The following is a 12,959-nucleotide window of genomic DNA, read 5'->3' on the forward strand; positions in this document are numbered from 1 at the left end:
GTTAAATTGCTAAGCCTGGCCTCAAACTTGTGATTCTCCTGTCTTAGCCTCCCCAGTCAATGAGATTACAGGTATGTGCCACTGCACCCAGCAGTAAATATTTGATACATATAATAGACTTAATTCAAACCCTTCTATAATTTATATACTTTGAATTTCAGCCCCATCCCTTCCATGAATAAAACAAGAATGACAATGTCATCATTTTGTCTTGATGGCAATGGTATTATTGTTTTTCCCCCTAAGTTTTAATTTTTTTCCATAGTTTTATTGATGCACTATTACATAATAGTGGGATTCATTTGTACATATATATATAGCAATATAATTTAGTCAATATCATTCCCCCATATTTCCCCCTTTCTTCTCTCCTCCCTCAGTATTTGTTTTTAATATCAACCACAATCCCAATTCTTAGATCAGTTCAGGCTGGAGACATCATTTTGTTCAAGAAAGCAATCATAACTGTTTTATTTTTATTTTTTGTACTGGCGATGGAAGTCAGGGGCACTTTACCACTGAGCTACATCCCCAGCCCTTTTTATTTTTATTGTGAGACAAGGTCTCACTAAGTTACTGATGTTGCCCTTGAACTTGCAATCCTCCTGCCTTGGCTTCCCAAGTCTCTGGAATTACAGGTGTGCACCACCACACCTGGCTGCAATCATAGTTTTACTATATTAATAGATATGTCCTTTGGAATTCCCCACTAGTTCCCTATCTGCAGATTTAAGTTATGAAAGGCAAAGCTGATATTCCTGCATCTTATAGTCACAAGTAAGGGCAACTTCATGGGCAAGTAACCAGTGTCCTCACACAGGGCCTCAGATTCAGAAGTTCTCTGTGCTTGGTCAAATGCTCTTCCATCTCTATCTTGAAAATCTGAATGGTTTTGAAACAAGTGTCACCATATTTACATCTTACACTGGGTCCTGCAATCTATATTCAGCCTATCCTGAATGCACAGAAGATCCAGTTCATCCAGTTTCCTAAAACATGCATATAAAATTTAGTTTCTGTTCCAGCATGATTGCTCATCCTTGCAAAAAACAAACCAGTTCAAGTAATTATTTACCTTTACTGACACCCTCTTCATGGCATTGTGCCCCTCATGTCACACTCTGTAGTTTCAAGGAATCCTAGACTTCCATCAATCAGCATGCTGCTCAGTGATCTTAGTTTTTGTATGCTAATTATATTAGATATGTTGTGTTGTGCTATGTTAGATATTAGTTTATGCTTTGTTTTCCCTGCCATGGAAAAATCAGTAATAATGGGAAGTGAATTATACTTCCACCCAGTCAAAGGGAATGTGTCCCTGTGCCTGCTGAGATTATTTGAATACAACCTCTCTTCTCTCTGATGTGCAGGGTGGAGAGAGAAGAGGGCAACTGTGAGGTTAAAAGGGAAGTGGAGAGGTGGCTGAAACAACCAGAGAAGTGAAGATTACCCAAGACTAGGAAAAGAAATAGAAGTCTGCAGTTTCCTTTAGTGGTTGGCACCCATGACCCACACCGTGCCCAGGAATGTGACAGACTTAAGGGAAAAAAAAAAGATTGTGCCCAATTTCAGTGCCAAGCATTACCCAGAAGTAAGAAGGCCCTTAGACGTCAGGGATCCAGTTTGGACACACAAGTGGCAATCATTTGGAACAAAGATTGGAGAAATTTTTTCTTTATGTAAGAATATTAGAGGCTAGTAGGAAAGGGGAGAGAAACTGATAATGATAGATATTAAAAATTTCCCCCAGTCTAACCAAACAGGGACTTAAAATCAGACTATTGGATTTAAATAAAATTCAGAAATGGGATAGTTCTTACATGTCCCATGGCAATTTTTTTTCCTGCTGCAATGTAGAATTTAACCCAAAAGCCCCCAGCTAATGGCACACAATTTCAAAAACAAATGCCTTTGGATTTTGTCCAAAACATGCCCACCTCTCTTTATACAGAAGAGTCATTTATGTTACTGAGAGGGCAGGTGAGGACCCATTGAGGTAGACATCTGGCTATCCCAGTCAATAAAAATTCTGCCCTTCAGGACCTTTTCCTCAGCAACCCCCTTCACTGCCCCAGGAATTTAAGGATAAGGAGAAAACTTGAGAAGGAAGACAAAGCCTTCCTGGAGAAAAAAAAAAATCAGAAAAAGGCAACCTCAAGGGCATGTGATTATTAACTATAATTTGTAAATTATAAACTGTTCTTCTATGGTCTCTCTTGTTGTAGGAGTTTGGAGCATTTTTCTGTTAAAAATTTTGTGTCTACAAGACTATCTAATTCCAGAGACATCCTATGCTGAGTGTTGTTTTCAATAGACATTGCCTGAAACACACAGCCATTGGAATCTACACACCTGTCTTAAGATGGCTGACAAAAGCTGCTCTATGAAGCTGCTTTGCTCCACCTGGGGAATAATTTCCACAAGCATCTTTGCTCTGCTACCTCATCAAGCCTCCTTTCCACTAAGTAAATACACAGATCCAAACTGGGATTCTCCTAGCTCTTACAATCTGACTTAGAGGAAAAGCTGGCATTTGGAGTCTTACGCCCTAAAGGGGAATATGACACAAACTTAACTTTCCTGCTGTTGTTGTTTTTACATTTTTGTTGTTTTTAATGTTTTGCTTTTTGTTTTATTAGTTTTTTTTCTTTTACTAAACCCTGTTGATGGTGTTTCTGTTGTTAGAGGTTCTTAAAAGGAGTACCATTCAATCTAAACAGAAACTGGTTTGGAGAAACTAACTGAGCAACGATCAAGCATATATCAGAGCCTTCCTGGTTCCCAGAATTTCAGGTGACTGGTGTTTCAAGCCTTCCCCTTGATAATACAGGTGTTCCTCCCAGATATCTAATCCCCTAATGGTGGGACCTGGTTCCTGAAGCTTCTTCAGGCAGTCCCCTTCACTCTTCCAGTTGCCTGAAGAACATTATTCAAATGGTCCTGGTCTTATGGTCATGACCAATCCATGCATGTCCTTATGCCTGGAGAATAGTCAGACTCTTACCCTACACATATCTTGGGCAACATTATACAGTTGGATTTGAAGTTATAAGACTTTCAGTCACTCAGCCACTATTAGCTGTGCATTGTCTTTCTCCACAGTTCTGTTGCCCAAGGCATTTCTAATACGAGCCCAGAAGAGTGGCCTCTCATGAACATTGTCTGGCCAAGTAATAAACGTCTGCCTGTTCACAAGTTTCCTGAGTCGGTGGTAGCTGGATAACTTATAGTTTGGGATCTCTTCCAAGAAGATCAAGATAATAACATCCTCATGCTCATAGAACATCTTGATACTGGCCAGTTGTACTTCAAGCCGACACCATTCACTGTGGAGGTAGTGGTTACTGACCACACACAAAGTCTTCCGGCTGGTATCAATGGCATTCTGGATGTTTTCAAAGATGTCCATACCTGGTTCAAAGTCCCGGTGGTGAAGACAGAGCTTAAATTTGGGCTGGCCACCATCTTCTAGGGCTGGAACAAGCTCTTCATATACCCACTGCTCATCAGTGGCAGTGAAAGAGACAAAGGCATCATAGATGAATTCCTTCTCTGTCCTGTGCCATTTAGCTAGGTACCAGGCTCGAAATATGTAGAGCCCATACCATAGAGATGAAATAATCTTGGCACTGAACCAAGAGAAGACCATGGTTGTGAGGACCAGGCTGAAGGAAGAGAAGAAGTAGATCTTTCCAAGGTCAAAATTACACATGGCATCATCAAAATCTATCAACAAACTCTGAGTATCTGGCTGATGACAGGGGTAGCTCCGGAGATAGGGGATATGGACAACTGCTGTGTTTATTGACCAGTTTTTGAACCACATATTGTCACAGTTGCACTGAAGTTTGTTCCCATAGAGATCAAAGTACATCAAAGACTTCAGATTCTCCAAATGACTTTGATTAATGACTTTCAGATTGTTGAATCTTAAAGAGAAGACCTGAAGGCTTTCTAAGCCAGAGAACATGCCAGGAGTCAGTGACTCCATGTTGTTGTTTTCAAGGCGCAACATCTTTAGTCTTTTGAGTTTTTGGAATAAGGAAGTATTTAAATAGAGACTTCGGTCCCCAGCTTTTGTTCCGGAGATATCCAATTTTGTGAGATTAACCAGGGGGTCAAATTGGAGGTGATCCAGGAATATCATGGAATTTTTTCCTAGGAATAGTTCCTGCAAGCAATTCAGCCCTTGGAAGAAGTTGGTTGGAACAACCTGAATCCCGTGATTTTGTCCTTCAAGGTTGAGTTGTTTCAAAGACTTGAGGTTCTTGAATGGAGGAAATTGCAAGGTCCTAGTGGTTTCATATGTAATCCTATTATAACTGAGATTCAACACTTCTAAATTTTCAAGGCCCAAGAAAAGTTTTAAATGAAAACCTGACAAGCTATTGTATGCCAGATCAAGATAATATAGGTGAGTGAGACCAAAAAATGCATTCTCCTCTATAACTTCTAGGCGGTTCCTGGAGAGAATCAGAACTTTGAGCTTTTTCAGAAATTGAAAGGTTCTCCGCTTCAGAGTATGAATATTGTTAAGTCTAAGATCTAAGCTCTCTAAATTTGTAAAGTGAACAAAGGATGAACTGTCAATCATTACTATCCAGCACTCAGCTAAGTTGAGCTCCTTCAACAAATCTAGCCCATGGAAGGCCATATGATTGAGTTCTGTGATGGGGTTTTTAGAGAGAAACAGAGATTGTAGGCCTTTCAGGGGTGAAAATGCAAAATCCGGAAAGCTTTTAAACTTGTTATGGCTCAGGTATAGGGCTGTCAAATTCTGGAGGGAACTCCAAGTCTTGTTGCTGACGAAGGAAAGCTGGCACTTGTTAAGATGCAGACTTTGGAGGCTGGGCATAGCAACAAATTCATTGTCATTGAGATGAACCAGATCACTGTTTTGGCTCAGGTCAAGGGACAAAAGCCTGGTGCAATTGGCAAGATGCTTTATGTCCCCTGCATCCATGGCATTTTTCTGAAAAACTAATGCTTCTAGTGTGGGTAAGTTTTTCAGGAGGCAACATACTGTATTCAAGTTTAAGTGACCACCTCTAAGGTCCAGCTTAGTGATGTCCATTTCTCTTAGATTCTTCAGGTACTTGGCTAGAAGCATCTCCAGTTTCACCAGTGTTCCACTCAGATTCAAGCTCCTCAGTTGGGGTAGAGTTTCCAGATCCACATTCTGGATGACTTGGTGTCTATTCTGAGAGACATCCAGAGTAGTCAGATTAGGCAGTGACAAAGCAGAGAAATTTAATTCCTTTAGTTTGTTTCCCTGAAGGCTGAGATGGGTCAGGGAGACCAATGACCTTGGGTTATGGTCCAAGGATATGATACTGTTATTAGTAAGGTCAAGGTATTCCAGGCATGGAAGATGCTGGACTGCTTCAAGAACATTGGAAAAATTGGTGATATGGTTTCGAGACAGGCTTAAATGTTTCAATTTGACAAGAGGTACAAAGGCAGTTTTGTGAATATAAGTAATAAAATTATGGCTCAGGAGCAAAGTCTCCAAGTTGGACAGGCCCTCAAAGGAGTTGTTCACACTTTCAATCTTATTTTCTACTAAATTCAGAAAGGTCAGGTTTCCAAGTTCCTTAAAGGCACCCTTATCAATCTTCCAAATTAAATTCCATTCCAGGCGCAAGTCCACCAGGGCAGACAAATTAGCAAAGCTATGGGGAGGAAGGACCTGAATTTGGTTTTGTGTCAGATTGAGGTGAGTAGTGTATCTAGGGATGTCACCAATGGCATCTGTCAAGTTGGTGATCTCCTTCCGAATGCAGAACACGTGGCGAATGTTTAATTCATACTGTGTGCATTTGCGGAACCCATATGTCTCTACCAAAGACAGTAGACAAAGTCCAATGAAAATGAGCCTAAGCTGTTGAGAAGGGAGGAGGCTCTCTGAGCTCATTCTGTTGGCCCCAGGCCTCAGAGTTACATATAGGAAAAAATAATCCCTTTACATTTGTGCTGCTGGTTTTTGAAGGAATGGTCTTTCCATTTTGACTTTACTACAAAAAAAAGGGGAAAAAAAGGGAGAGAGAGATATTTTAGTTTAAATTTCTATCTCCTAATAAATATTTCATAGTTGCTTCAAGGAATCTAAAAAGCTCTGTCCCAAAATGAACTTCAAAAACCATTTCCCAAGCATTCTTTGTGTATCAGTAAAGACTACTGTTCTCCTACAGTCAAAATTGTCAGCACGTGGAGGCAAAGAAGCAATTGCATATTTAATTTAATTTAGGCAATTTAAGAATTTCCATGGGGCCTGGGTTGTGGCTCAGTGGTAGAATGCTTGCCTAGCATTCGCGAGGCACTGGGTTCGATCCCCAGCACCGCATAAAAATAAAAATAAATAAAATAAAGGTATTGTATCCATCTACAACTAAAAAAAATTTTTAAAAAAAAGAATTTCCTGAACCCTCCTTGCATCCCTGCACAATAAAATATTTCTATTGCTGTTTGGGTTGATACCTGAAATTGTACCACTGGAGATGTATTGGAGATGGAGTAGGGTCTGTGGATCTCAGTCAAGTTAGAAAATAAACATCCATGATAGGGACAAAAAAATGATGTATAGGTCACTTCTTACCTTAACATGAACAAATATAGGAGTCCTTGATTTAAAGGACTGATTTATTACAATTTGCATTTACAGTTCTCAGGCAATTATACCTGCTATTGGTACAGTATGTGACATTGATAGTAAACAAAAAAATATTACAATACTTAGTTTGGTCACTCTACATTCTGATGTGTGCTGCCCAAGGTTTCTCCAGCCTTGCCTCCAATTTCAACCTGTTCCCAGTCACTTGTGATGTAGTGAAAATAGCATCAGCTCATACAGACCTAGGCTCCAATCCTATGTCCTTTCACAAATTATTGAACCTCTCCACCCATGTTTCCTTATCCATACAATGAGATGATAACACCTACTCCCTCATAATGTTGTGATGATTTAACAAGTCAAAATACGTAGTTTGTGTCTAGTACACTCCAAAGCTCACTAAAAGGTTATTCTTGCTGGTCATGATGGCTCACACCTTAATCCCAGCAACTCAGGAGGCTGAGGCAGGAGGATTCTGAGTTCAAAGCCAACCTCAGCAACTCAGCAAAGCCCTGTCTCAAAATAAAACAAAAACAGGGCTGGGAATGTAGCTCAAAGATAGAGCTCCTCTGGGTTTAATCCTTAGTCCCACAAAAAAAGGTATTCTTTTCTCATTAACTCAAGACAGACACCAGCACACCATCTTTTGTGGATTCTAGCCCTTGCCTCAAGAGCACCAGCAACTCCAGAAAAAGGAGAGGAATTGTTTTCCATTCACATGTAATTTTATATGTACACAAAAATATGTAATATATTTTCTAACATTGATTGTAATTCTAGGAATCACAAAAAATATCATATATATATATATATATATATATGAAATCATTTATGAACCCCTTTGTTGACCATATATAGAACAGTATATACATATGTGTGTGTGTGTGTATATATACATATATATATATATATACATTTACACACACACACATATTATATATATATATATATATATATATATATATATATAGAGAGAGAGAGAGAGAGAGAGAGAGAGTCTAATAGAGAGACAGACAACTTTGTGTATAATAGAGTTAGAAAGAGAGAGTTGTAATCTGGTTTCCCCACAAAAAAATGGGAATTTCTTGGATTGGTTCATTTATGATCACAGCAGTGTTTCTTTGAATGGAATGACAAAAAGTGACTTTTAAAAGTTTTTAAAAGTAAACTACTTCCTGAAGTCTGTAATATTAAAACTCACAAGAGTAGTCCACGAGAGAAGCAACATCAATAACTTGGTATTATACACTTTTATAATATTGGAAATTCTAATAGTATTAAAATGATAAAATTGTCTTTTTTGTCTTTTTTTAATTCATTTTTTAGCCAACACATAAAACATAAAAGTATACACATCCATGTATACATATATCAAACATTATAGTATCATGTTATAGGCACTCAGATTCCTGCAAATAAACATTACAGTGCCATGAGGATTTGACATATGCATATTGTGTAATATTTAGTTGTAGTTGGATACAATATGTTTATTTATGTATTTTTATGTGGTGCTCAGGATCGAACTCAGGGCCTCACACCTGCTAGGCGAGCGCTCTACTGCTGAGCCACAACCACAGCCCTCCCCTCACATTTTTATCAGTTCCTATGGTAAAAGCTTTCAAGCTCCTTTTTTTCTAGCCTTTTAAAATGTATGGTACATTATTATTATCTATGGTTTCCTAGTATGCAATGGCACACCTCAACACCTTACTCCTGACTGTAACTAAGTACCCATTAATGAACCTTCCCCATCCCTCCCCTCTCCTGCTTTCCTCAGCTTCCAGTAACCACCGTTCTACTTTCAACCTCTATGAGATCAACTTTTTTCCATTCCTCATGTGAGTGAGATCATGTAGTATATACCTGTGCTTGACTTATTTCACTTAACAATGATAACTGTTTCTATCCATGTTGCTGCTAATAACAGGATTTCATTCTTTTTTATGATTAAATATTATTCCATTGTATATATGCACCACATATTTTTTATCCATTTGATGGCTGATGAACAGTTAGCTGGTCTCCTTTTCTTGGCATTGTGAATAATATTGCAGTGAGCATAGGGCTACAGAGATTTTATTGACATACTGGTTTCCTTTCCTTTGGACATATTCACAGTAGTGGAAATGCTGGATCCAGAACAGTGGTAGTTCATTTTTTTTAATATTTTATATTGTAAGTTGTGGTTGGGCACAGTACCTTCATTTATTAATTTATTAATTTATATGGTGCTGAGATCGAACCCAGGGCCTTGCACATTCTAGACAAGCGGTCTACTGCTGAACCACAATCCCAGACCTCAATTTTTAATTTTTATTTTTAGGAACTTCCATATTGTTTTCCAGAATAGCTGCATCTTTGTCAGTGCTTATTACATTAGCCCTTTTGATAGTAGCCAAACTACTCTGATTTCATCTCACTCTAGTTAGAATGGAAATAGTAGTAACAATAAATGTTGACAAGGATGTTGGGAAAAAGGTACACTAATACATTGATGGTGGGACTGCAAATTGGTGCAACCACTATGGAAGGCAGTATGGAGATTCCTCAGAAAACTTAAAACGGAATCTCAATTTGACCCAGCTATCCCACTCCTTGGTTAATACTCAAAGGACTTAAAATCAGCATACTACAGTGACTCAGCCACATCAATGTTTATAGCAGCTCAATTCACAATAGCCAAACTATGGAACCAACCTAGATACCCTTCCACAGATGAACAGATAAAGAAAATGTGGTATATATACACAATGGAATATTACTTGGCCTTAAAGAAGAATGAAATTATGCCTTTTGCCAGTAAATGGGTGGAGCTAGAGAATATCATGCTAAGTGAAACAAGCCAATCCCCCAAAACCAAAGGCCAAATGTTTTCTCTGATGTGTGGATGCTAATTCCCAATAAGAAGGAGGGGCTAGGGAAGAATAGAGATATTTTGGACTAGGCAGAGGGGAGTAAAGGGAGAAAAGGGGTATGGGGATAAGAATGATAGTAGAATGAATTGAACATTGTCTTTTTTAGAGAGAGAGAATGAATCTTTTTTTGTAGATGGACACAACACAATGCCTTTATTTTTATGTGGTGCCGAGAATTGAACCCAGATCTCGCCCATGCTAGGCGAGCGCTCTACCGCTGAGCCACAATTCCAGCCCCTCGAACATTGTCTTTTATTGATATTACTTAAATATATCATTTCCCCCTTCTTCTTCTCCCTTTTCTTTTCAGTTCTCCCTCCCTCTTCTACAATGTAACTGGAAAACATGAGTTTTCCAAAATTTGGCCTATCAAACTTTTTTCCAGATGTTTTTCTTCTGCCTTTCCTTCCCCTCCTTTCCTTTCCATTTTCTTTCCTTGAAGAACTAAGCACTATTTTGAACTTTGAGAGAAAATAAAATGGGGAAGGGGGACTGGGACTGTGGCTCAGTGGTAGAGCTCTTCTCTAGCACATGTGAGGCACTGGTTTCCATCCTCAGCACTACATGTAAATAAATAAACAATAAAGGTATTGTGTCCATCTACAACTAGAAAAATACATTAAAGTAAATAAATAAATGGACTATGTTTATTTCAAAAAATGGGGAAGGGGATAAAATAACAATATAAAAAGAAAGGAGAAGGAAACATGATTGTGATCTGGTGATCCATGAAGACAAGTTTACCTATGCTGAACCAACGAAGGAATGGGGAAACAGGAAGAGAAAGGAGAAAATATAAGAAATATTGGGAGCAGAGGGAAAGGGGGAAACAGGGAGATAATATAATTAGAGATAAGATAGTCTACCCAGTAAGGTTCTGTGATATGATATCTGAATATTTGTGATTTTCAGAATCTTTCCATTTATTTGATGGCCTTTTGGATTTTTCTTTCAGTAACCTGCTTACATATATCCATTCTCAATTTTTCTATTGAGTTTCTTTTCCTGATGACTTGTGGGCATTCTTGTATATTCTAGATATTAATCCTTTATTGGTTTTACTGATTTAAATATCTTCTGTCTCCTATCACTTAAAATTGTTTATCAACCCCTTCATTAACCACAACATTTTAATTATAATATGGCAAAGCCATGTCTTTTTGGTCTTGATTATTCGGCTTTTCAATTCCTATTTAAAACATTTTGCTGACCAGGTGTAATTACTTTTGTAATCCCAGCTACTCAAGAGGCTAAAGCAGGAGAATTGTGAGTTCAAGGCCAGCCTCAGCAAGTTAGAGATCCTGTCTCAAAATAACAAAATCCTGTTAGGTTTTATCTGATAAAATAATTATATTATCTGTAAATATGTGGTTATTTTTCAAATTCTTATATTTTCTTTTTGTTTCTTTTATATTATAATATAATATAATATAAATATATAGTCTTACAATACTGTCCACAACCTCTAATGCTATCAGTTATGATTTGGATGCGAGGTGTCCCCTGAAAGCTCCACAGGAGATGTAGTTCAGTGATATAGTGCCCCTGGATTCAATCCCTAGTACCACCAAAAGAAAAAAAAATCGGGGGGAGGGGTGTTAAGCCTGTTAAGAGTACATTAGAGACAGTACATTTAGCTTTGCCTCCTCATGTCTAAACTGTCTAAATTTCATTTATTATATTATGTAATAACATAATTATTATAATCCAGCTGTGTTTTAGAATTATTATAATATAATACAGCTATATTTTCCAGTTGGTGAACTAGCTCATTACAAACTAGAAAAACAATGTGATGCCTTTCCAAAGCTTTGAGGACATCTTTAGTATGTATCCAATTACCATAAGCTAGAATGTATTTCTGAGCTTTGTTTTTAGTTCCTTTGTTTGCTAATCATTTCCTACAAGAGTACCAGGCCATTTTGTTACTGTGGTTTTAAAGTATGCCTTAATATCTAATAGGGTAAATTATTCCCTTTGCTCTTCTTTCTGTTACCTTTGGCCTAGCCCAGCCACCATGCCTGGATCTTCACTTGCTGGATTCAGCTGCTCACCTGCATAAGAAATAGGCAAAAAATGGAAAAAGGAATATGTTGCAGGTTGATCAAATCAGAGAGAAGCAGCTGGATTGCATCTCCCGCTGGTCCCACAGAAGCAGTTACAATTCATAGAAACAAAAGTCCTGTGTAGATTTGGTCAAGCCTGGGCTGGACAGGCCTGGGCAGGGACCAATCTCCACTCTGTTTCTTTGCTGTCAGGTCAGGGGAAGGTCAGTCCTTCTGTCTCCACGCAGCATGAGGAAGCTGCTCTCAATTGCAGAGGGCCTCCAATATCATAGGGAGTCTGCTTGATTTCTCAAGTTAATTTTCAAAATGATTACTTATTCACGAAAAAAATCCAATTATAAATGTTAGTCTATCAACCCTTCTCCAAAGTCCTGCTGGAATTTGGTTTGAGATTGTCCTGAATTTGCAAATCAATGTGGGGTGTATTGGCAAATCACCCCAAACATGGACACAGTATATTTCCACTTAGTCAAAATCCCCTTTAAGCTTTTAAAGAAAGTTAAAATAAACTCTGTAAAATTTTGTGCTTTAGGTTCTTTCCTGCAAACAAAATTTAATCTTGTTATTTTGAAGGTTATCTTATTCCCTATCCTATTTTCTAATTTGGTATAGTAAGGATACTAGAATTTTTGGTGATGGTAAGTGTAGCAAGATTTCTACAGTCTTATTAGTTTTCAAAATAGGGCTATTCTTTCTGTTAGTTTTTTTTAACCTTTATTTAATTTATTTATTTTTATGTGGTGCTGAGGATTGAACCCAGGGCCTTGTGCATGCTAGGCAAGCACTCTACAACTGAGCCACAACCCCAGCCTTTTCTGTTAGGTTTTATCTGATAAAATAATTATATTATCTGTAAATATGTGGTTATTTTTCAAATTCTTATATTTTCTTTTTGTTTCTTTTATATTACAATATAATATAAATATATAGTCTTACAATACTGTCTACAACCTCTAATGCTATCAGTTATGATTTGGATGCGAGGTGTTCCCTGAAAGCTCCACAGAAGAAATGATTGGGTTATAAGAGTCTTAACCCAATCAATAAATTAATCCCCTGATAGAGATTAATTGAGTGGTAATTGAAGTGGTAGGGTGTTGGCTGGAAGAGGTGGGACTTGAGGACATAGCTTCAGAGTATATAATTTGTGTCATGAAAGTAGAAACTCTCTTTTTGCTTTGTGATCATGACATGAGCTGCTTTCCTCCACCGTGATGTTCTGCCTTACTTTGAGCTCAAGGAATGGAGACTGCTGTCTGTGGATTGAGACCTCTGAAACCGTGAGCCCTCAAATAAACTTTTCCTCCTGTATAATTGTGCTCATGAGATCCTTTTAATCACAGCAGCAAAAAAGTTGACTAAAAC

General features: G+C 38.0%; 1 protein-coding gene across 2 annotated transcripts in view; it reads right to left on the minus strand.

Moving 5' to 3' along the window:
- Window positions 1–201: 201 nt before the first annotated feature.
- Window positions 202–12,959, minus strand: part of LOC114081504 (toll-like receptor 13) — a 28,354-nt gene continuing 15,596 nt past the window's right edge. Inside the window, exons 3-4 of one of the 2 annotated variants that reach the window (XM_071606184.1) lie at window positions 11,525–11,582; window positions 202–6,014 (exon numbers count right to left, since the gene is read on the minus strand). In XM_071606184.1, the coding sequence (XP_071462285.1) occupies window positions 3,062–5,914 (2,853 nt within the window). In that variant the 5' untranslated portion in view covers window positions 5,915–6,014; window positions 11,525–11,582 and the 3' untranslated portion in view covers window positions 202–3,061. The remainder of the gene's footprint in view (window positions 6,015–11,524; window positions 11,583–12,959) is intronic. The other variant, XM_027922971.2, reaches the window with a different exon arrangement.

This window comes from Marmota flaviventris, chromosome X (assembly GCF_047511675.1).
Source record: "Marmota flaviventris isolate mMarFla1 chromosome X, mMarFla1.hap1, whole genome shotgun sequence".
Taxonomy (NCBI): domain Eukaryota; kingdom Metazoa; phylum Chordata; class Mammalia; order Rodentia; family Sciuridae; genus Marmota; species Marmota flaviventris.